This window comes from Paramormyrops kingsleyae, chromosome 18, assembly GCF_048594095.1.
Source record: "Paramormyrops kingsleyae isolate MSU_618 chromosome 18, PKINGS_0.4, whole genome shotgun sequence".
Lineage (NCBI taxonomy): Eukaryota > Metazoa > Chordata > Actinopteri > Osteoglossiformes > Mormyridae > Paramormyrops > Paramormyrops kingsleyae.
The window spans coordinates 12,063,373-12,086,042 of NC_132814.1; the positions used below are offsets into that span (position 1 = coordinate 12,063,373).

Consider the following 22,670-nt stretch of genomic DNA (forward strand, 5'->3'; position numbering starts at 1 on the left):
AAGGCTGAATTTTCACTAATTAGCTCCCGGCGCCTCCGGGGAAAAGAAACGGCCCTCTTGCGGAACACGGAACTCGGAATGCAGAACGCAGACCACTGGAGATGATGAAGCTGCATGTGAAACACGGAACAGAGCAGCTGAGAGACAGGCAGCGAGGGCTGACGGAACACGGCAACGGCAGACCAGGCGCTTTTTAAAGCGGCAGTTTGAGTGTCTCTCTGTGCCACGCAGAGCTAATGAAGAGAAGCTAATGTCTCCTTCAATTTTTCCACCGGGAGAGAGATGCAATGTAATCATCTATTTCTGCCCGCTCAGTCACCCCGCTGTGGTGGGAGGTAGAGGTAGTTCTGGAAAGCCTGGGTGGTCTCTCTGAGAGGTGGGAAGAGGAAGGGGGCTGGACCTTGGTACTACTCCCGTGCCTTAACTGCCGATGCTACATACAGTGGTACCTCAGTTCTCGAACTCACTAGAACTCGAATTTCTTGTTTCACCTAGAACTCGATCTGAATATCAGAAGTCGAACCGTGAACGCTGACCTAATATAAATTGTACGTGCCAGGAAATGAGTCATACTGCAATGCAATTCTTACTTGAATGCCTTCTTCACAGACTGGACGATTAACCAAATAAAGCAGCGCAACATTACAGTGACTAACAATAAATAAACCACTAACTTACATGTACTATTAGAGCATTTATGTCATTTATTTAAACTTTATTTTACCAGGTAAATTAACTGAAAACCAGTTCTCACTGCTTTACGTGATATTCGAGAGAAAAAGCAGATTACGCATCAGAACTGCCTGGGATACAAACGTCATGCGTGTAACTAAACTCTTCAGCCAATAAGGGCAAAGGTATGTCGTCACGGAGGCGGTTCCAGTTTGTGCAGCCAGGTGAGAGGTCGCAATGCATCTAACCGTAATGCATTGCGTCAGGATCAGAATGCGTTGCTTTAAGCCAGCGCTGTAAGCAAGTCGAACGCACCCAATGACCGGACTGGGGAAACAAACTGAAACGCGGACTTAATACAGAGGACTAATGGCAACAACCAGAAACAGCTGATCACATGGGGATCCCACACAAGGTTAACGAGGGGGCGTGGCACACGGAAGGAGCGGACGATCGGGGCAGGATAGGGGTAATGTTGGGATAAGATCTTTATCATTTTGGAAGCCATTAAGAAAAAAATGCTCTTCTTGTTTTATCCTGTTCATTTTGTGTTTAAATGCTAAAAAAGAAAAAAGAAAAACATATTTAGGTGTAATTTTGGGGGGCCAGGAACCAATTAATTGGTTTTCCATTATTTCTTATGGGAAAAATTCGATTAGAACTCGAACTTTTTAGGATTCGAGCCGGAGTCCAGAACGGATTAAGTTCGAGAACCGAGGTACCACTGTATTCAGCATTGCTGTGCAGGGCACACCCCAAGTCTGAGCTGCTGAGCTAGCATGCTAATGGTTAGCCGCACCTGCACTTCCTGTCTACGGCAATGTGTGCTTCCTGTTTGATTTCTGACAGCAGTCTGACGATTCGACAACGGTGGACAGAGGTCATTGCTCATGCGGGAAAGACAGCAATCAGGATCCGCAAAGAAAAAGCATGTCTCAGATAAAGGCGGCGTTACTTTGTACTCAAATTAGATGCATCATGGGAAAAGGCAGCGATGAAGGTCAAGCTGATTGCAAATCAGAGCTCCAGACTGACAGACTCATATAATTGTAGGGTTATGGCAGAGCCTGCGCTATTTAAGACATGCTGAACTGGCCGCAACTGGTGTTTTGCTGCACAGTAAATGGTGGAATGCGGGGCTGCTGATGTCATCGAGGCTGTAAAAGCCAGGCTCTCCGGTGGGGGCTTGCAGTTCTGGGTGGAGGGCTTTGGCCTTTTCATGTGGCCAGGCCAGACCCATGGCGTCGCCAATGGCGACGGTACCATCACAACACACACACACACACGCATGTAAGCACACACACGCAAACACCCACAACAACACAGTTTGCCTCATTAGTGCACCACTGGGCACCAGACTGAATCACACCCCCTAGCCGAGTGTTAACAGGCCCGGCACGGCGCTGGCTGTGCCGTCACCGCGGTGCTCTTAGCATGGTGCTGCAGGGCTGCCGGAGCAGGCACCGTGGCATTGCCATAGCAACTAGCTCCGCCCCTACCAGCACTTTCCTGCTGAGGCAATAGAGGCCATGTTCTTGTTCATGCTCTCTAGCATGTCCCTGGATCCTGACTGACATCACCAGACGCCTCGCAATAAATGTATGGATCATAGGTAGAAGGCCGTAGAAAAGAGGACAATAATCCAGCTCCCGTGACATTGTGCGTCCTTCCACTGTCCGGAATCACGTAATCTGGATTGGGCCGCAATCTCATCATCCAGATCGTAATGCAGAAATCCCTGGGTTACAAGCGGCTTCTACCGCCTAACGCCAGCCTCACCTGCACTTCCTGGATGCCGAGACGTAAACACACACAGGTGTGCAGCCCAGGTAACCGGATGACATTGCCTTGCTTTGCTGAACGCTAATCTGCCTTGTGAATTCTGCCCGGGAATGTATCCCACAATATGAATTTTTCTTCCAACCCATAAGAACCTCCCCTGTTAAAGGAGAAGTAGACCCAAGAGCATACATAGGAGAGAGTTTCATATTGGGGGGGGGGGGTTAATAATTTAAATGCAAAGGTCTATTTCTTTTTTTTTTTGGGGGGGGGGGGGCGGCGCAAATGAAGCCAAATGAAATACTGGGGGGGGGGGGCAGGAGGGGATAGATGTACACTTGGAGGGCCAGTAAGTCGAAGAGCCAGAGCCATGTTACGAAAGGCGCTTTTTCCAGTTACCCAGAATGCAATGCCAAAACAGAGGTCAGGACCAACGCTGATTAAAGAAGGAAAGTTTCATTCATGTGCTGCCTTAGCATGCTTTCCCTTTATGGATACCACCCCCAACCCACCGACATCATTTGTCGCCCTCTATGGGTGGGAGGTCATAAAGGTCCGAGCAAACACCTGTGATTTTCTGTAAATCCATTTCTGCACATTTCTGGGCTGCTCTACTTTAATTGCTGCCATATTTCTCTTCTCACAGTGCAATGACCACACACCCGCCAGTGTACGGTGCATAGGGCCCCTTCGCCTCGGCCACCGCAGAGGAAGCAGAGCAGAAGCCGCAATAAAAGCATCTCAAAGAGCTTTTGGAAATAAAACCTAAAAATATATGAGCTCAGCCTTGAGGCGGCAGCTGCCGAGACAAAGACTTTGATCTCTATTCACGACTTAAAGCAATCAAAGCATGATCTTCCAGAGCAGTAACTTCACATCCGAAGACCGGGCAATTAAAACAGAGAACATTTTATTATTTTCTTTTTCCGCTCTTTTCTTCCTTGCAGCTAAAAAGTGATTAAAGACACTTTTTTGTCAGAAAGTAAAATTCCAGGTGGCTTTCATCCGTACGCAAGTTGGGGTAAAATTAGCTGATGCTAGACACTTTAAAAATGGATGAAAAAGCTTGCCGATGTTAGCATGTTGTCTGTCAGAAGCCATAACCTACCACGTCAAAATTAGCCAATGGTGTTCTTTCATGTAGAGGGGCAGCAGGTCACATGACCCTGTAATTAGACGGACCAGGGAGACCATGTTACCCCACAAACTATCCATCAAGTTCCACATTAAAGATGGATATCTGAATCACCACCCCCCATGCATAATAAATGGATACTCCCCAACACTCAAGCTGGGGTTCGAGCACGCTCAGAAGGGAAACCCTCATGCACACGCAGTCAGACACCAGCCGGGGGGGCTGCGAGAAGGGGAATCCTGTTCAGATGGGAGGTGCGGGGGGGGGGGCAGAACAGGAAGCAGAAGAGGCAGGGGCGACACTCCCCAGGCAGAAAACCCCATTAAGAAGGCAGATGTGGAGATTCACTGGTAAGTGGGAGGAGTGGGGGGGGATCAACCTCTCTTTCAGCCCTTGGGAAGGCCAATCAGAACGCATTGTTTCGCAGGGACCCCTGCGCATAACACGACACCCCCAGCGACATCATTACCACTATAAACAAGGAGCAGGGACGCCTGCCTGCAGCATCAGGAAGTAGCCGTCCGCCCCCCCCCTCGCTGTCAGACAGACAGACGGTGAGCGAGGCGGAGAGAGAGAGGGAGAGGAGGCGGGCAAAGCACCCCGTCCGCCGGATTCCTCAACCCCCCCAACCCCCTATTTTGATTAGCAATTCATAGGCTTTATCCTCCACACGGTGACCCTGTCAATTAAAGCAGCGAGTAGCTGTCTGCGGCTCAGCGGGTGCGGACTGGAACGGGGGGGGTGGGGGGGCGGCTGGGTGTGGGGGCGGAGGTGGCGATGCTGGATAAAGGGAGGAGAACAGAAAGACACACGTGCCGATGGCAGCTAATTGCCCGGTGGCTCTGGCATGGACCCCGCGCTGGGTTCGAGGGCAGCCCCGGAAAAAGGTGCCGACAAAGGAAGAGGGCTGGGGGGGGGGGGTGAGGGTGGGGGGCAGGGAATCGCGAGAGTCACCGTAATCATTCTGCACACGGGCATCCGCTCAGAACTTAACCACAGAGACAGCCAGAGAATACGCTTCCATTAATCACCGCAGAGCGACAGAGAGAATCACTCCACACAGCACATGACAGGATCGGGGCGCACGTCTCCGCTGCTTCCGGAATCGCTGCTCCCCCTCTTCACTTCACATTCTGTCCTCTATCCGCAGTGCAGCTGGTCTCGCTGCCTGGGTGTGTAGGCGAAGCCCCTGAAATCTGCCCCGGGTAAAGCATGCAGCAGCCCCTGAAAGGGTCAACCAGCCAAGGTTCTCATACCAGTGGAGAAGCTGTTAAAATATGTTTTAAATATGAGCAATCTATGTGACCACCTGGGGTAGAGAGTATACAGGCGGTATAGTCTGAAGGCCTCCTTATTAACGGTCCTACAGTCCTCCATGTAATAGAGTTGAGTGCGAGCAATTGGATGAGTTGAATTGGATCCATTGGATGAGTTAGCATAAGCAGTCCTCCTATTGGTGGAGTTTAAGCAATTCTCCCATTGGTGGTGTTTAGTTTAAGTGGCACTTCCATTGGTGGAGTTTATTTTAAGCAGTCCTCCCACTGGTAGCCGGATTTTCCAAGCCAATCAAGCCCTACCCAATCCTGACATTAATTATGGAACACCCCTTAAAACATTCTCACCACCAATATTCGGCCAGTACGTAAGAGCAGGCACGCGCTCATAGACACCGGCATCGCAAATCACCCCAGGCCTGTTTGCCTTACAGACACATTCACACCTGCCTAATGCAGAAGGGCCCCGAGGAACATGGAGACATTTTCATGTGCTGGTTAGTTCTGTGGATGCGAATCACATGCTTATAATCAATGTCAACCAGATCAGCACTGACCACCACATACCAGAAAAGGCAAAAACACAAAGTGTCTCTGTTCCCCTGGTCAGCAGCAGAAGCGGGGGCCCCCATGGCTGGTAATCCCTCAGCTCGCTGCGCAGGTCGACACAGGATGCCATCGCTACCCATCCCGCTGATTTCAGGTTGGTGGGGGGCAGTGTGAGCCAGCAGAGCAGCTGCAGCGGTTCAGCGAGTACTGGAATGGGACCGTGTCTGAGACGGAGGCCCAGACCGCGCCAACACACACACGCGCCACCCCACCACCCGCGAATTAGGGCACCGCCGTGTTTACCCACTACAGGGCAAGGGGAGGGGGGTTGGCGCCGGGTGTAGGCTTCCATCCGATGCGGCAGTTGGCATCGGCATCTGTTCGCTCTGCCCCAAGCCCCCCCACCCAAAAACCCTCTCCATCCCCATTTCTGACGCTGCCGGTGATTGGTTATAGAGGCATATAAAAGAAACACGAATCCAAGAAAAACAGAGACAAATAAGAACACACAGAGAAGAACCTAGGACACACTCACTAATACTGTCACAGACTCAAATACCCATATACACACAAAGGTATACAAATAATCACACACAAAAACACGCACACATGACATACGCATCTCGCGCCGCTTCCCAGTCCATCTAAACGTCCTCTTAATTGGTGACATAGCGCGCGCTAATTAGCATATTTTTTAAAAGCAGGAAAATGCCAATCACCGAAAATAAATCAAATATACATATTTTACGGATAAGGTTGTGTAAACACACCTCCAGCGGCATCTCGCTTCCGGGAAGGAGCGGCGCGCTGTCAGCAGATGCCAAAACCTGTCCAGCATTCAGCTAACCGCTCAAGCGCGCCGTATTAATTAAGGATCTGTGTGCGTTTGCGTGCCGGTGCATGTGCGGCTGTGTGTGCGGTGCATAAATATGAGCACTTTTCTCCGAACTGCAAGATGGAAACCTTGCACTGGGGGGAGGGGGGTTCTCCGTACTCCGAGAGCTGTACCCCGCACGGTGGTCTGACTCTCCTGCGACGCCCTTGCCAGATTTGGGTCAGCCGGTAGCGGCGGCTGCCACACTCGCCGAGGCGTCCCAGAGGACGATTAATGTTTCCTGCTTTGTTTTACTGCGGTCTGAGCAGGGAACAACGATGTGTATTGTGAACCCCAATATGAACACATTTTCTTCTCCGTTCCTTAGGATCGCGTGTGTCAAGGGACGAGCAGCCACCACTCGCCAGTCCCCGCCCGACTCCCGCTAATGAGCTGCCGGCTTGCAGAAATGATCGCTTATGGTTTAAACGCTTCCTAGCAGCTGTCATAAATCACACAGCCGTCCGTCCGCCCGTCAGGCGCTGCGCTCTGGCCCGGAGTCCGGCCCCAATTACAGCGTTACGGTACAGGCATCACGCTGCAGAGACATACATACACACAAACAGCAGTCACACTGTCACCACACAGGCTTTGGGTTGCAATCATTTCACACGCACACACACAGATAAAGGCACCAATTGCACTGCGGACATCTCATACACGTGTGATTTTGTGTTTATCCAGTTTTACTGTAACGATCTTATCCATTAAAACAGCTGAAAACTTATAACAAAGTTTTAACACTTTTAGTTTCTCACCCACCACATTTAATGATAATAATGTGTAATAAATAATGTATAAATACACTGCATAGCTATGGCCCATTGTGGCCAGCTCCTACCTAACTGGTATCCACAGAACACACGATGTACCAGGTCCCTCCCAGTAAAGCATCATAGGAACATAAGACTAACAATATATTGTGCACACTTTATGGCATTATGGTAATGTGTGGGTATACTCTGATGATGTAATGGTAAAGCAGGGACATACGCTGGTGATGTAATTCTAATATGTTGATACATAGTGCAAATATAATTCTAACACGTGGATACAAAGTGATGATGTAATTCTGATGTGTGGGCATAGAGTGATGCTATAATTCTAATGCGTGAGCATACAGTGATGCTGTAATTGTAGTGTGTGGATACACAGTGATGATGTAATTCTAATGTGTGGTAACAGTGATGATGTAATTCTAAAATTGAAATACACAGTGATGATGTAATTCTAAGGAGTGGATACAAAATGATGATGTAATTGTAATGTGTTAGCATATAGCGATATAATTTTAATATGAGGATACACAGCGATGCTACACAGTGATAATATAATTCTAATGTATGGATACACAGTGATGATGCAATTCTAATGTGTGGATACACAGTAATGCCCCCTCACACCCCCATTCTTGTTTTCTGCCGTGGGCGATGGCTCTAGTGCGGCTCATTTCCTGCCTGACGACACAATCTCTGTGGCAAAAAGAAAAAGGAGCAAGCTAGCACTGCTGCCTCTCTTCCTTTTTTTCGTGTAAGAGCTGCAAATCCCAAACAAAGAAGAGAGAAAATGCAGCACTTGTGCGGGGCTCTGCTGTTGAACCTTTGGGCACAGTGTTTTACACAAAAAGCTAGCAAATCAAGGATTGATAGTAAGTCCACTTTAACCTAATAAGCAGTGCAAGACGCCTTAGATATTAGATCAGTCTGCTATATAAGGTTTTTTCTCAGTATGAGCAGTGCAGCTCGTTCATTGTGAGCTACACCTACGACCAGATGGCCGTTCGTCAGACAGGCGGCAAAGTGAGCCGAGTGGCCGTTTTGCTGTAGGCATAGCGACATACAGCTCCGCCATCCACATCGCAAGTGCCTGGAGAATGAAATGGGGACAATTCCTGTCATAATTACAAGAAAGGCCACTGGGGACAGGATCCGGCAGGGATGGGAAACAAACGGTGCATGTTCCGCGTTGCTGTCGAACAAGGCGCAGTCGCGTATCGAGAGAAGCAGCGCCGTGTCACCCTCGGCCCATATCACACGGCCTTAGCTGTCATATCAAGTGCTGGTTAGGACAGAAGGATCATTAGCCTCTCTTTAGTTCACGGGGGGGCCGAGGGGGGAGGGGTGTACTTTAACCACACTTCCCCAGAGCAGCTGTCTGGCCGGTGTCATCCTAAACATACGTAACATAAGCCAAACACAATAAGTGAAAGGTCTCTGTGAGTCCTAATGAGCGCTGACAGACTCCAACTCTCCCATGACAATGACCCAGGGGTCATGTGGGTGGGGGCTGGAGTTGGATGGCGCACCCGAGCTGCCGTGATTGGGAGGCAAATGCAGACAAGTACCAAGTGCTTGTGGGTCCATCTGCGAAGGTCTGTGTCTTTAAGGCTGTGTGTTTCTGCATTGTATATATATTTAGTGTTGGTGGGATATGCGACCGACTGTAATGGTACTGCCTGTATTATGTGACTGCTTTGATGTGTATGCCAGTGGTTCACATCGGACTGGCAGGTGACAGATCAGTGACCCCCCCCCCCCCCCCAAGGCTGATACCACACCCATCAGCCCACCACCTGCTACCTGAGGGGACTCTGGGGCCTGGAGTCAACATCTACACCCACCCCCCCGTCTCCTTGGCAACGGCAACATATCTTGCCACTCCCCCCAGTGCCCCCTGAGATGACGGGGCCTATGGAGACAGAATCAGAACGGAGGTGGTGGGGGCTGGCTTCTTGGATTGAGGGGGGGCTGGCGAAGGGGTCATCCCAGGTATCAGAGGTTTGGATTGATCAGCGGGTATATTGTCCCATGAGGATGCTCACACGTTCAAGGTTTGAGACTTGGGTGTGGATGGGCAAGTGGGAGAGGGATAGGAATGTTTCCATCAATTCGGTAGCTGTCCAGCCTAGTGGGAAAGGAATAAATTGACAGACCATCCAAGAACACAAACATTACATCCCACACAGTACATTGTCTCAGCTGCAGACACCTACAAACACCTGACCACACAGACAGGAATTGAGTTTGAGGAAGGGCTGTAATTATTCATGGATGTGGGAAAACTGTAAAGGGTGGACAGGCAGGCAGTCAGACAGACAGCTTCAGAAACACAATATGCCACAGCAGCCTCCAGCTGTTTTAAAGCTTCATTGCACAGGTTAACAAACCTCTGTAGTTCTCAGTGTCCTTCAACGGTACACCCCAGAGTTTCCATCTTAAAAAAAACAAGTAATCAATACTTTGTCTTTCTTCTCTCATCATCCGCCGTGTGTAGTAATTGGAGCTTGAAATTGATTTCAAGCTCTTTGGGAAAAAAGTCAATAAGGGCTTCAAAATGAAATTCGTGTCAGATGCTAGAGACGGCTGACTGGCTGGCATGTCCAACCAGACACTTTCCCTAAGTTTTTTTTTTTTCTTTCCTTTTCTTCCTTAAAGGCACCAGTGGAGCAGGTGACAGTCCAGCTGTAGAGCACAAGAGAAGCTGATAAAGCGCAACTTGGAACAGCCTTCAGCAGCAGGGAGCGGCCCACAAATGAGACCATGACCACACGCTGTGAGCTGTCCAATGAAAGATGGGGGAACGGGACCATGACAAAGAGGCAGCATCCAGCCGGAGCAGCTCGGGTCGCCGTGGAGTCCAGTCACTCCTGCTTAACCCGAATTCATACATTCATTCATCTCTACTCTGTACTCGGGACACAGATGAGGAAGTGAGTGTGCATGTGCTGTTGGGGTCTAGTGGTTAAACATCAGCTGACTTGCATCATATTGCCGGAGTCCCCCCGGGAAAAGCCCATTAGCTGTTTCTCTGCGTTTACGGGGGGATTCCCAGTGGTCTCTTCTTCCTCTCACTTGACCTTCTTATTTTAACTCCCATGTTTTGACCAAATGGATTCTGAATTATATTTAGCAAACTGGATAAGTGGACATGGCTTAAGACTTATCCGTTTTAATACTTACATATGAAATTTAATACTCCTTGCCTCTGCAAGCGGGCCTCAAACACCAGGCCACGGGACCACTAGGCTGTCACTGAGTATGACAGCAAGCCAGACTGGGCTGGATCGGCACGTGTTTTGGTCTTTAATTGCACAACGTGAGGCAATGGCATTAAGCAAGTAAGGTAAAAATAATAAACATCTGACATGACTGTAGTCACATGATTATAATGCTTGTTCTGGGTGAACTTTCACTATTCAGATTAATGCCGATGGATTAAGTACTACTATGTCAATCCTGAGGAAAGGTCATGGGTTTTCTGCAGGAATTTTTTCCAAAATGGCACTGTTTTACTGCAGTACAGATCAACACACACAGCAGGGGTTTAACACAGTACAAGCACACAGAGAGAGTGCAAATTTAATAGAGTGCAGACACACACCTACAGCACCAATCCACTTCAGCTGAATTTTAATGCGTATCATTCAGCAAAGGAATAATTTTTGCAGTGTTTTGATTGGGAGGCCTCAAGAAATGCTGTCTACCATCGAAACCAAAATGAGAGCAGGTCACCCGCAGTGTGAAATACCCCTCACGATTACCCCCATGGGCCATTTTTGCCCCCTCTTTGCTTCCTCACACTCTCTTAAAGACTTTCAGATACTAGGCAAAGTGCATTTTCTGTGTGGGGGAGGGTGGGGGTTAGTACAGACTAATTCCATATAACTGTCTGAGTTCTCAGCAGACATGTCAAAGACTTACAGCATTATGTTCTATCGTCTAACGCAGGATAATATTTTGCAGGATCCCTAAGCGTAGCACCGCAGGGCCCTTGAGGGAGCAGAGCCTCTCAGTCGTAATTCCCGCTCTCTCCCGCCTCGCCACCCTTGGCCGCCCCGTACGCGTGACCGCTAGCTGCAGTCCGGCAGGTGCCCGACGGTGCTGTACAGAGATTACCCCCCATCGCTGGGGCTCAGCTCCACCAAAGCGATATTATCCGGGTCTCAGGGGGACTCTGCCCCCCCCCCACCAAGAAAACAAAGGGCAGCCAAGAGCTCGCTCAACATCCTACATTTTCAACGATTGCGACAATTGATACTACCCCCCCCCCCCCATTTCCCTCGCCCACTTCCATCCCCAGGCCTCTTGACTTTCTGCCCTCTGACCCCTAACCTCGAAGGCACTTAAAAATTCAACACTTCATTTAACAGCAAATCTCCCCCCACACACAAACTCATAATCCACCCCCCCCCCCCCACCCCCGCCCCCATGACGAAAGCCCAGCAGCAAAATGAAGGAAAACAAATAAAACAATAATCTGGAGACCTCATCAATTTTTCATGAATTTTTCATTTGGGCTCCAGGACGCCCCCCCCGCTCTCTCTCTGCAGTCGATAGATCAAGCTGTTGTCATACAGCTGGCATCCACGATGGGGGATGCACTGGGTGGGGGGGTTGGAGGCAGCTGGCCAAAACATGGGATCACGTCTCTTCCTGTGATAAAAGTCCTCTGTCCTCTGGAGTAACACCCACTTACTGCCACCAACAGGAAGACCAATGTTCATCGCTACACCGTTTATGCAAAGGATGTTATTAGGACTATCAGGGCCAGCAAAACAAAAAAAAAAGAATCACAGCCAATAGTTCAACTGCAGCTGTCCATCAAAGCAGTTCGACCAATCATTGAAGAACATCACCAAACCCACCAAGAACCCAGTCAATACCAAATAAATACACTGGAGAGAGAAGGAAGGAACCGGCGACTTACTGGCCACCTCCAGCGAGGCGTTGCGGCTGGCCGCCTCGCCCAGGTAGTTGCGGGCCACGCAGACGTAGCTGCCATCGTCGGGCTTGCTGCGGCGGCCGTGCACGATGCGCAGGAAGAAGAGCGAGCCGCTGGGCAGCAGCATGCGGTGCGAGCGCGGGTTCTCCCGGTCCGTCTCAACCCGTTCGCCGTCCTTGTACCACTCCACCGTGGGCGCCGGCCGGCCCTCCGCCTTGCAGTTGAGGGTGGCCGGCTCACCCTTGGACACGATCAGGTCGGAGGGGTGCTCCACGATGCGGGGAGGGGAGTCCTCCTGGCGCAGGCGGGACCCTGCCGGGGGGGGGGGAAGAAGGGGGGCTGCATTAAGAATAACCTTTTCTGACAGCTTCTGCTAAACCATTTATGTGTCACCAAAACAATGTCTCAGAACATGAAGAGACAGAGAGAATGATGGGTGCAAAAGAGCGGCATTTATTTTTAACTATATACTTCAAAAGCAAAAAAAAAATAGAACTACTTTACAATTAACCATTTCTACGCCGCTGAGGTTTTCCTCAATCCATTCAGATTGAATATCTTGTCACAGGATTCAAACTTGCAATGTTTTATCCTGCATTGTCAAATCACAAATTCTGCAAGTGAGGAACCAAGAAAAGAGAGAGTGGCTAAAAATCACAAATTCTTTCTCCTGCTCACAGTTCCTCTAATTTCTGTCTAGAATAGGAAGTGCACTGTTATCTGGAATGACTGGCAAAAGTGAGGGACTGGATACTTTGGGCCACAGTCACAGAGGAAACCCCATCTAGTACAATTTTTGTTCCTCTTTGTGTCTGTAAAATTTTATCTCAAAAATTATCCAGCATTGTCTCTCCTTATGAGCCCCACCCTTTCTAATAAGGCCCCCCATACCTCTACCCTGCCCCCTTCCTCTACCTCAAACTCACCTACCGCTGCCTTGGCCCCACCCTCTACCCTGCCTTGCTCTATCTTGCCTTCTTCCTCTATCCCAACCCCACCTACCTCGACTGCCTGGCCTCTACCTCTATCCCAACCCCGCCTACCACTGCCTTGGCCCCACCCTCTACCCTGCCTACCTCTATCTTGCCTTCTCCCTCTATCCGGACCCCACCTACCACTGCCTGTCCTCTACCTCTATCCGGACCCCACCTACCTCGACTGCCTGGCCTCTTCCTCTATCCTAACCCCGCCTACCGCTGTCTTGGCCTCTACCTCTATCTTGCCTTCTCCCTCTATCCGGACCCCACCTACCTCGACTGCCTGGCCTCTTCCTCTATCCCAAACCCGCCTACAACTGCCTGGCCTCTCCCTCTATCCCAACCCCGCCAACGACTTCCTGGCCTCTACCTCTATCCTAACCCCACCTACCGCTGTCTTGGCCTCTTCCTCTATCCAGACCCTGCCTAGCTCTACCTTGGCTCCTCCATCAATCCCAACCCTGCCTACCACTGCCTTGGTCCCTCCCTCTGTTTCTTGGCTCTACCTATTCCCTTTTGTTTCTAATATTCAGGTTTTCCATTTGCCAGCATGTAAGGCTTTTATTCGTGGTATTTCCATTGATGGAAAGGGTTTCCTTTGCCCAGTTCCTCTGGCTGGGTGCCACTTCTCACTAAGGGACAGAGACTGGCACATGGCATGCCAGCCTAGCCATGCCATGCCAGCAGTCCCACAAGCTCCCAGCACCACCAGTAACCCTCAGTGCGATGTAAACTGGCCATTTGCCTCTTCTCTGAATGGGACTCCATCTTCAGCCCAGAATCCCCACTAACCCCAATGGAAAATAATTCCACACAATCTCCACTAGGGGCCTATAACCTAATGCCAATGAAATTCAATTTCCAGAGTCAACATTAAGCAAAACTGCCATCCCAACCCTTAAGCACTCATATTCCTATGATCCCCCTCCCTATGCAGACATAAAGCTGTAGCAGAATGTCCTATGTACCTATGTACACCCCCCACACTGTGACCATAATGGTATGATCTACTCGCACTGTGTCACACATCCATATCTAACTGTGGGGTCAGCCAACCCTGGCCCTGGAGGACCGTGCAGGCTGGGTGTAGTGGTTTCCACTTTCCCTCAGCTCTTAATTGCTTTATTGAGCTAATTACTTGGATGGAAAGCCACCTCGCCTGGTGTTTCAGGCATCAATCGGGTGCTAATTAAAACGCATCCCCTAAAAACCCGCAGGCTCTAAGGAACCAGCATGGTCACCCATTCCTCGGTGTCTCTCTCCCTCCCTCTGACGCTAACTTGCCCCCCACCCCCACCCCATCCCACCCCTGGGCCGTGCTGCTCACCATGAACCTGGTCCTAGTCCAAGATCCAACTGTGACCGTCTGCGGTGCTGTTAGGAAGCTTGTTGGGGGCGTTCGCCCGTTGACCTGGCAACAGGTCAAGTGCAGTGTCCCCCCCCCCTTCCCCATCCCCATAGCTACAGCGGTGACACTAACACCCCAACACTGCAACCGTCAGCTTCTGCAGCAGGCAAGCCATGTACCCAGTGGTCCGGCCGCATGTAAAAAAAAATCCGAAGAGGGATGGTGGGGGTGATCATTTTTTTAAAGGGCAGAGAGGTGGGGGGGGGGGGGGGAAACACTCTGGCTTAATTTGTGTTTCGGTCCGGGTCTTTGGTACCCCTGACATAGCTGGTAAATTAACCTTAACATGACTGACAATTACACAGAACAATATGGGGTATGGTGATGGAAGGATCTTGTATTTTCAAAGGGGGTGGCTTTTGTGATTTTTCCCCACAGAGGGGACGACATTCACACGCATTTCATGACAACTAGAGCCTTGTGTGTGTAGTGCACAGCAACTGTGCCGCTTGGAACATTGATACAGCATTAAGGGAAAACTGCCACAAAGCTAGGGTCCGGCTCTAGGCTGCCTTTCCCAAAAGCTCCCTATAGCAACTTACATAGTTAGACCCATGGTTCAAACTCTGTAAGTTGCTAACATATTTAGCAACTATGCTTTTGGGAAACGCACCTCTGGTCAGTTCTGCAAGCGCCACAAAACAGCAGTACAGAATGATCCATTAATCAAATGAAAGCAGCTCGAGACAATCGCTAACACTTCACGCACAATAAAGTAAAATGATTTTAATGAAGCCGTTGGCGCAATTAACAACGACCTCATTAAAACGCAATAAACAAAACTTTGGGGTAATGAACTGGGAGCGTGCTAAACATGCGTTTCGCTGCCGTTTCCAGGAGATGCGATTGCTCCCCGAAAATGGCAGGGGAGAACGCTCACGTGACCATGATAACGCGCGATGCAGCCGTTAAGGTACAGTCAACAGTACTCTGCAAGTTCAGGTTCCCCAGAAGGGCATTCCTGTTGTACCCTCAGGCACATCTCTCTGGATAAAGTCATCTGCCAAGCAAATAAATAATGCAAAGCACAATTCCAGAGAGACCGTGCGTTTCCTTGGCAAGCAATGACGGAATACTAAAGATCACGGTAGGGAATAAAACCCTTTCAAGTTTTTTTTCGTATTGCTGAAGAGGAATCTATTTAAGGATCTCGGGAACTCTACTAGAACCCTAGCAATATTCTAAAAGTCTTGACATTATCCAAGAACCATGGTTTCATCAAACATTTTTTGCAGAATACAGTAGGTGATAACAGGAATAAAGTATTTGAATAACCAACAATTGTTACATTTCGTATGGAAAAAAACGTTTTCATATGAACCAAAACCCACACTACATTTATGTATGCCAAAACACAAACAATTCAATCACTGCTTCTCTTAAAGACTAAAATCCTATTGTGCAAAGAATTTAATTTGGCAACAACTGTAATTTTCTTTGCCAAACAGAAAAAAAATGTCATGTGCTAAAGCATAAACATGCCTTTCTTGAGATTATGTACGCAACTGAACTGCTGTATATAATGTATGCGTGTAAAATTCCTTTATCGTAAATTATTATTCTCCTTGTAAAAAAATGGATAGGGTATACTCAACAGCAATTGGCTTTTAACAAGAAAAAGCACTGCACTGAATTAAGAGCGAACAAAGACGTACCCTGCATTAATCAATACAGTAGTCCTGCTTCAGTACATGTACGAATTAACTAATTACGCCATTAAACAATGCATTAATTAAGCATGTGGAACGATTTTTAAACGTTTTCCAGTAGCTAACCCACGTTTTGATTGGCTTTACTGTTTTTAATTAAAATATGACCGTGCGCGCGGGTATATTTGAGCTTGAAAGAGCATGACTCTGTATGTAAAGGAAGGGACTTCAAAGAGCGACTAATTCTGCAGAAAGTGATCGGGCATGACCGGCCGACTCCCAGCTTCCCAGTCCGGGTGAAAACACGTTTCAAGCGGCTAGTCTCTTTAGCCAAAGCGACTCCTGCGGAGCGCGCAATGCGCGCCGGAGGGCACGGCTGGATCATCTCGGCTTTGCGCTCGCAAAGACTGACGAGGCACCAAGAGCCAGCAGCATCTTTCAAGGAAAAAAAACTTGACGGAGCTAGAGTTGCAATGTTCAGGCGCCCCAAATCCGTATGAAACTTACCATTGGCTCCGATGTGCAATAATCCAAAGAGAAAAATGAATCGTAGTGGAAGCATTGTGACATAGTATCCGTACAGGTTCCTACACCAAAAACCCGATATTGTTAAAGAAATTGTCTTTTTTTTTCTTGATAAAGTGGCTGAGTCGTAAGTCCTAGCGGGACAGGAGCCCTTCCAGAGTCCCGGTACAAGGTGCGATCATCTAGGCAGGTGTCGACACGATCCTACCGGCTACGTGCCTCAGAAGTTCCCTCGCATCCCGTTTTCAGGGTGGAAGAAAAGAAAATTGGGAAAATGTTTTCCTTAAAAGCACAGTTTAGGAAACATTTCACCCTGTACTTATGCGGGGGAAAGGGTGTGAACGTGTTTGTTTCAAGCTTAATTGTAAAAGCCGAAACACCCTGTTTCTTCCTGTATCCAGTCTGAACGCATGGTCAGTAAATGCGCTCAGTACTACATCCTCTTCGGAGCATCATAGCTGTCCTTCACGCCCAAAGCGCGGATTTAAAGACTGCATGTCATCGTGCGATTCAAAGTGCCCTGATGGGAAAGTCACTGAAAAGTGGACGCCGACATCTGTTAGGCGTCTTCCTCTGTCCCTCTGTAAACTGCGCCTCATGCACTATGTCGATCCGTACAGGACTGCGTTTCAGCCTTGACTGACAAACACACGTACTGCGAAGGGAGGAGAGCCGGAGGGGGTGGGAGGAGAGGACGGGAGTGGAGGGCTTCAGGAGTGAGCCGGGGATGCTCAGTTATCACCCCCGCTGTGCTCCTGAATGGAGAGTAATGCCCCACAAACCGTAAAGACGCGCCGCATTTAAACGCTGCTCTCACATGCCTCCTCTCCCCTAGTAAAGCGGCATTGCTTTTTCAAACCGCGGGTTCCGGAGAGAATTCCCCGTTTGCCGTGTCAGCTTTTTAAAAAATGTTGCTGAAGCGGATAAACCAACGAAGTTTGTTTTTTTTTTTTTAAATCCTCGTCTTTTCGCATGTGGGCAAGCGGGTGGGTTTGCGATCTGTAGTTTTGAAATGTAAGCAGTACGGTGTCATACACAGATGTGGGGGCGGATACCTGAAAATGCACGTGGAAAAACTACATTATAGCCTACTAGTTTATGACACCGCAGCACCTCCCGGTTCAAAAGCCCGCAGCCCATGGTTCGTGGAATGGAAACGCGGCTGATATAAACTATCGGCCCCCGCCCATCTAGGCCTTGGTATCAGTCCACAGATAAGGATTTAATAATTTCCTCTCATTAATATTTGACGGCTCTTTTCCGAAGGCGCTCAGAGCGATGGAGGGGGTGGGCGTGGAAAGATTGCGCTATTAATCATGTGTTTGCTGTCACTCGCAACACTTTCAGCAATTGCAGGAAGACACTAACGACAACGGGCGAACCGCAAGAATTTCCACAAGGTAATCTGTGGGTCAGTGTCTGGTCAATTAACCAGCACGCGGAGAAAGGGAAATAAGCTGACTGGGGGAAACAAATCACCACCTTTCATGGTGCAAAGCAGCACAAACATGTCAAGCTGGGAATCGCCGCAGTTCCCCTGGTCACGATTAGCATATGAATAGAAGTATTCCGCGTAGCACTAATACTGGTGCACATCACCATACGACTGGACTAATATTAATGCCGCGAAAATTGCGGCGGACTCAGGGATATCCGTATGTGTTTGTGGTGGACTGACCCTCCGAGTGACAGGGCCGCTCCTCCGAATGCAGCGCGAGCTTTTACTGCCCCCTACTGGCTCGCCAGCCGCTTCTACATCTAGCTGTCAGCGTCAGAGCCGAATTCTACCGCCTTACCTGCCAGCGCTTTATTCAAAATAAGCTATTCGTTTTTCCAGTTAAAAATCATCAATTGTTTAGCTCAAAACACGTGAAATAAAACATAAAATGTGTTGTTTTGGACTGTATAATATTTTATCTCAAACGCCACAGTGTTGCAGAATGTATTATTTTCGTACAATTATTAAATAATTTGTACCTGGTACTAAAGTGACACACTACCTTAATTAGGAGTAATTATACAATTAAGAGCATCATTTCTTGGGATACTGGACTTGCCATTGATGCTTTGCTCAGCAGCTGCTGCTGTCCTATGGGCAAAGAAAGAGCCTTTGACAGTGACAGGACTCTGTACTGCCCTATACAGTGCCCAGGAAACGAGATTTTGATTCCTTTCAGGAGAGTCGATCGGTCCATCCTGGTGGCTTGTCTCCCCAGCTGCAGCCACAGAGTCGCGGGTATGACTCAAAGGTGGTGGGAGAGGGTTGAGGCAAGGTGGGGGTGGGGGGGGGGCAGGAACAATCTGCTGGCTGACCATTTACCTGCAAAGGGAGGGAGCATTTGGGACAGCGAAAGTCAGATTGCTTTGAGTGTCAGAAAATGATGTTGTTTCTCTTCTTTTAAACACACACGCCCTCCCAGTGCCGCAGAAGGCATCGCTCCATGCAGTAACTCTGCCTTTTATTGCAAAGCCCTTTTAATTTCAATGAAACAATGTCTTGTCAGTTTAGCAGGCTAATGCTAATAAAACTGTGAGCGACTCTGACTCTCATGCCAATGAAAAGTCACCCACAGCCACAATAATCCAGCAAGGTCCTGGGGAGCAGGGGCTGTGCAAATATTATTGGGTGGGGGATCTGTCTTCACTACAGAGGTGAATATGGACACCCTGAGAATGCATCTTATGCATGACCACCGCCTTGGGAGGCGCCACCGAGTCCCCATAGGGGTTAATTATAGCACTGACCATGAAAATGGTCCCGCTCGGCTCTGACGGATGGCATGGACATGAGTGAGCGCCTCGCATGTCGAACGGCTCGCTCCCAGTCTGGGGGCAGCGCTGGCGAGCATGACATGGAAAGCAGAACCACCACCCCCCCCTCCGCACCACCTTCAAAAGGAACAATTAACAACAAAATAGGTATCCGCGTTTCCCGTCCGTCAGCGAGGGTTTCCTAGGCAACGGGGATCCGCATGCTGAGCCAGCGAAGTGCGCGACCGCATGTCCTGACAGCTGGGCTGCGGACTCTGCGGCTGGCAAGTGAACGCTGCCCCCCACCCCCACCCCCAATGTAAACTGTTACGTTCCACTTATGGAGGTGACATGCATGTTTGCATATGCTAGCATGCACATGCTAATGATGTGGGCAGGGTTCCACACATGCCCATTATATGGGTGGGGCAAACATATGTGTGAATGATGTGGGCGGGGTTCCTGCATGGGCTGGCCCAATAGAAACAACGTAAAGACCCTCTAAACCAGAATATGAACAGGGCAGCAAGTGCTCTGAATGAAAGCCAGTTGTCCTTAGGAGAATACTGAAGGTTGAGCCTGCCCCCACCTCATCTGAGAACCCAGTTATTTCTCTAACCAATTTACACCAAATACTTTTAAAGAATGACTTTGAGGGGGCTGGAGAGAGGTCATCAATGGCATCGTGGAGATAAAACATTAACTTATAACCATGTGCTAAGTATCTTTATTCGTAGTGACGACATGGAGATCCCTACTGATCAGCCTTTTCTCATTAATGTTAATGTGAGCGAATAGTAGCAGGGTTTTAAAGCCAGTTTTCGGCAGCGTTTTCACACATGGTGGCACCCCTTAGTGCCGCTCCAGCGATGCAAAATAAAGTTTAATGCTATAATGGATCGGCCCACAGGGGGCGCCGGTGAACAACAGGAGGACATTAAAAAGTACAAGACATTGTTATGCTCCGGGACTGAAAAGTGAGGTGAATACATTACCCTGGTGTCAGCAAAAACTTTAACGAAGAGAACTGCCTTAGACACTAAAGCGATGTTCAGACAGATTTAAAAAGAATAGTTTAGGACAGAGAACTTTCCTTCCGTACTTCCGCCTGCTGTTGAGTTTCCACTTGCACGACTCCATCCCAGGCACTAATGAGATGCCTGTTCATTCAGCTTTGGAGGAGTTGAAGGCCACTGAACACAGCTGTAAACTGAGCTATTGCTCGATGAGACAGACGGCACTAAGGAAGGATCGATGGGTTGGGAAAATCTCAGTTTTTTTTTACACAATCCTCTCAGCTCACGCATGAGGTTCCTGAGTCTCTCTCCCGAAAATCCTGCAGCCATCACATTCATCTGTCATATCTCGCCTGCATCCGGCCTGATTCTGCCTGTACAGCAGCGGGTCGTTTTGACCAGACGGCTTGGTGGTGCGATGGAGCTGATATGTTTAGCGAATAGGTCTGGGCTGAGTTTGATAATCCTTCAGTACACAAAGTTCTGACCCGGTCAGACAAACTGCCCTGCAGACCCAATATAATGGCTCAGGAGGATCTCAGCGGGTGAGAATGTGAACTACAGTGTATCCCGCATATTCCTGCAACACCCTGCTCTGAAATCCACGATTTTCTGAATGGTCATTCAACCATATCTGGGATAGGGTAAAAGCACAGAGCTGTTGTTGAACAGCTGATAAGACCCCACCTCCTCTCCAATACCGCCAGTGCTTCTGCTTCCACTCATTCCTGGCCACCTCATTCGCCAGCCCCTCCCCCAGTAACATTATTCCCGCCTGCATTTACTGCAGGATCATGTGAAGCCGCGGAAAAAACGCTGCACGCGTTCCGCCTATGGTGACTGGTTTGTTTTTCACACTTGTCTGTGAATACACATTGAGGGGGGCCCTCTAAAGGAAGTCGAGGGGATTGCAGGATTCGGAATTGTCCCATTTTCTGGGCACTTACCCAGGATTGGCTATCCTCACATAAATGAGGAGCAGTGTATGCATGCACTCCCCCCCACACACACACAGACACAATGCATGCCTATGAACTTGCTATCACAGCACACTCTGTCCGCTGTGGACCTCTGACTGTAGAATGGCACTTCGAACAGCCATTGTATGGAAACAGGCGTTAGACAGAAGCCTCCGCATTATGGAAAGCTCGACTCTGGCTGTTTCCCAGCTCTCCGGTTGGTCCCGCACCTCCCACTACACATCGCGGCCGTTAATACAGTTGCTACATCTGCTGAGTAGCCATGAAACCGTTTAAAGTTTAATTCAGCAGTAAAGTCTGGGGGGGGGGGTCTGTTGTTATCTTCCTTTAGGGTCTCGATTCCCTCATCTCATAAAATGTGACTAATAATGCAAAGTGTATAAACTCACCTTTTATTGGTGCACAGGTGCTAATGTGTGTTATTTGTTTTTTCCTCACTCCATTCCCCTGTTGGGTGTTTTAATTCAATTTCATTTCTGAATATTTTTCAGTCTTCTGTTTTCCGTGGCCAAACAACAAGATTAATTACAGTGATAGTGAAATGGAATGTCACTCTTAACGTCTCCAATCAGTATCCTGTGAAGGTACGCTAACGATTGTTTAATTAAATGGCTGACTGGGGAAGTGACCCCCTCCGTCTCCCTTGGCCACACACAATGAGGCAGCTCTGCTGTAAATGGGGGGGCTTCAATGCTGCAGAAGGAGACTTATAACGTTTGGTGAGTGTGAACGTGCACATGCTAGTGTGACTCTGGTTTGCACATGTATGTGTGTTTCTTAACACCTACTCCCTAGTGTCGCTTGGTCCCAATAATTAAACACACCCCTGCACACTAAAGTTTTGTCCAGTTTTACAGTACTTTATGCTGTTTTGGACTGTGTGTGTTATTTTGCACTTGTGCTGTTTTGCATCTTCAGTCTCTTTAGCCATTTTCACATACGAACTCCGGACATTGTCCCGAGAATCAGGTCTGGATTTTTCTGAGAGCTGCCTGTTCACACATGTGGCACACAACCGAAGATTTTCTGCGTCAGACACATTCACACCTTACTAGAAATACACTGGTTGTTTCAGATGATGGGTGACGCTTGGGTAGAGCATACAGGAAGCAAGACATGATGCAAAAAGTATCCTGCAGAAATCGCAGTGTTTTGTTTACAGCATATTGAAGGTGTTTGCTGTTCACTTGCACCTTAGTTCGGATTACACCACCGTCACATAGCCGGTTTGTAATCTGATCATACACAACTGAGTCTCTTGCTGTTCCTTGAATCTGTCAGATGATTTTGGCGTCAGACATGGGTGTAAAATACAGGGGGGGGATGGGGGGGTCGTAATGGAAGTCGCTTGACAGAAATA

The 22,670-nt window shown here is 48.8% G+C and overlaps 1 protein-coding gene across 3 annotated transcripts in view; it reads right to left on the reverse strand.

Moving 5' to 3' along the window:
* The window catches only part of LOC111852194 (roundabout homolog 2-like), a 102,827-nt gene that overhangs the window by 55,202 nt on the left and 24,955 nt on the right, over positions 1-22,670 (reverse strand). Inside the window, exons 1-2 of one of the 3 annotated variants that reach the window (XM_072702087.1) lie at positions 16,546-17,209; positions 11,990-12,316 (exon numbers count right to left, since the gene is read on the reverse strand). In XM_072702087.1, coding sequence (XP_072558188.1) covers positions 11,990-12,316; positions 16,546-16,600 — 382 coding nt within the window. In that variant the 5' untranslated portion in view covers positions 16,601-17,209. Of the gene's footprint in view, positions 1-11,989; positions 12,317-16,545; positions 17,210-22,670 lie in introns of those variants that run through there. The other 2 variants (XM_023827785.2, XM_072702088.1) reach the window with 2 other exon arrangements.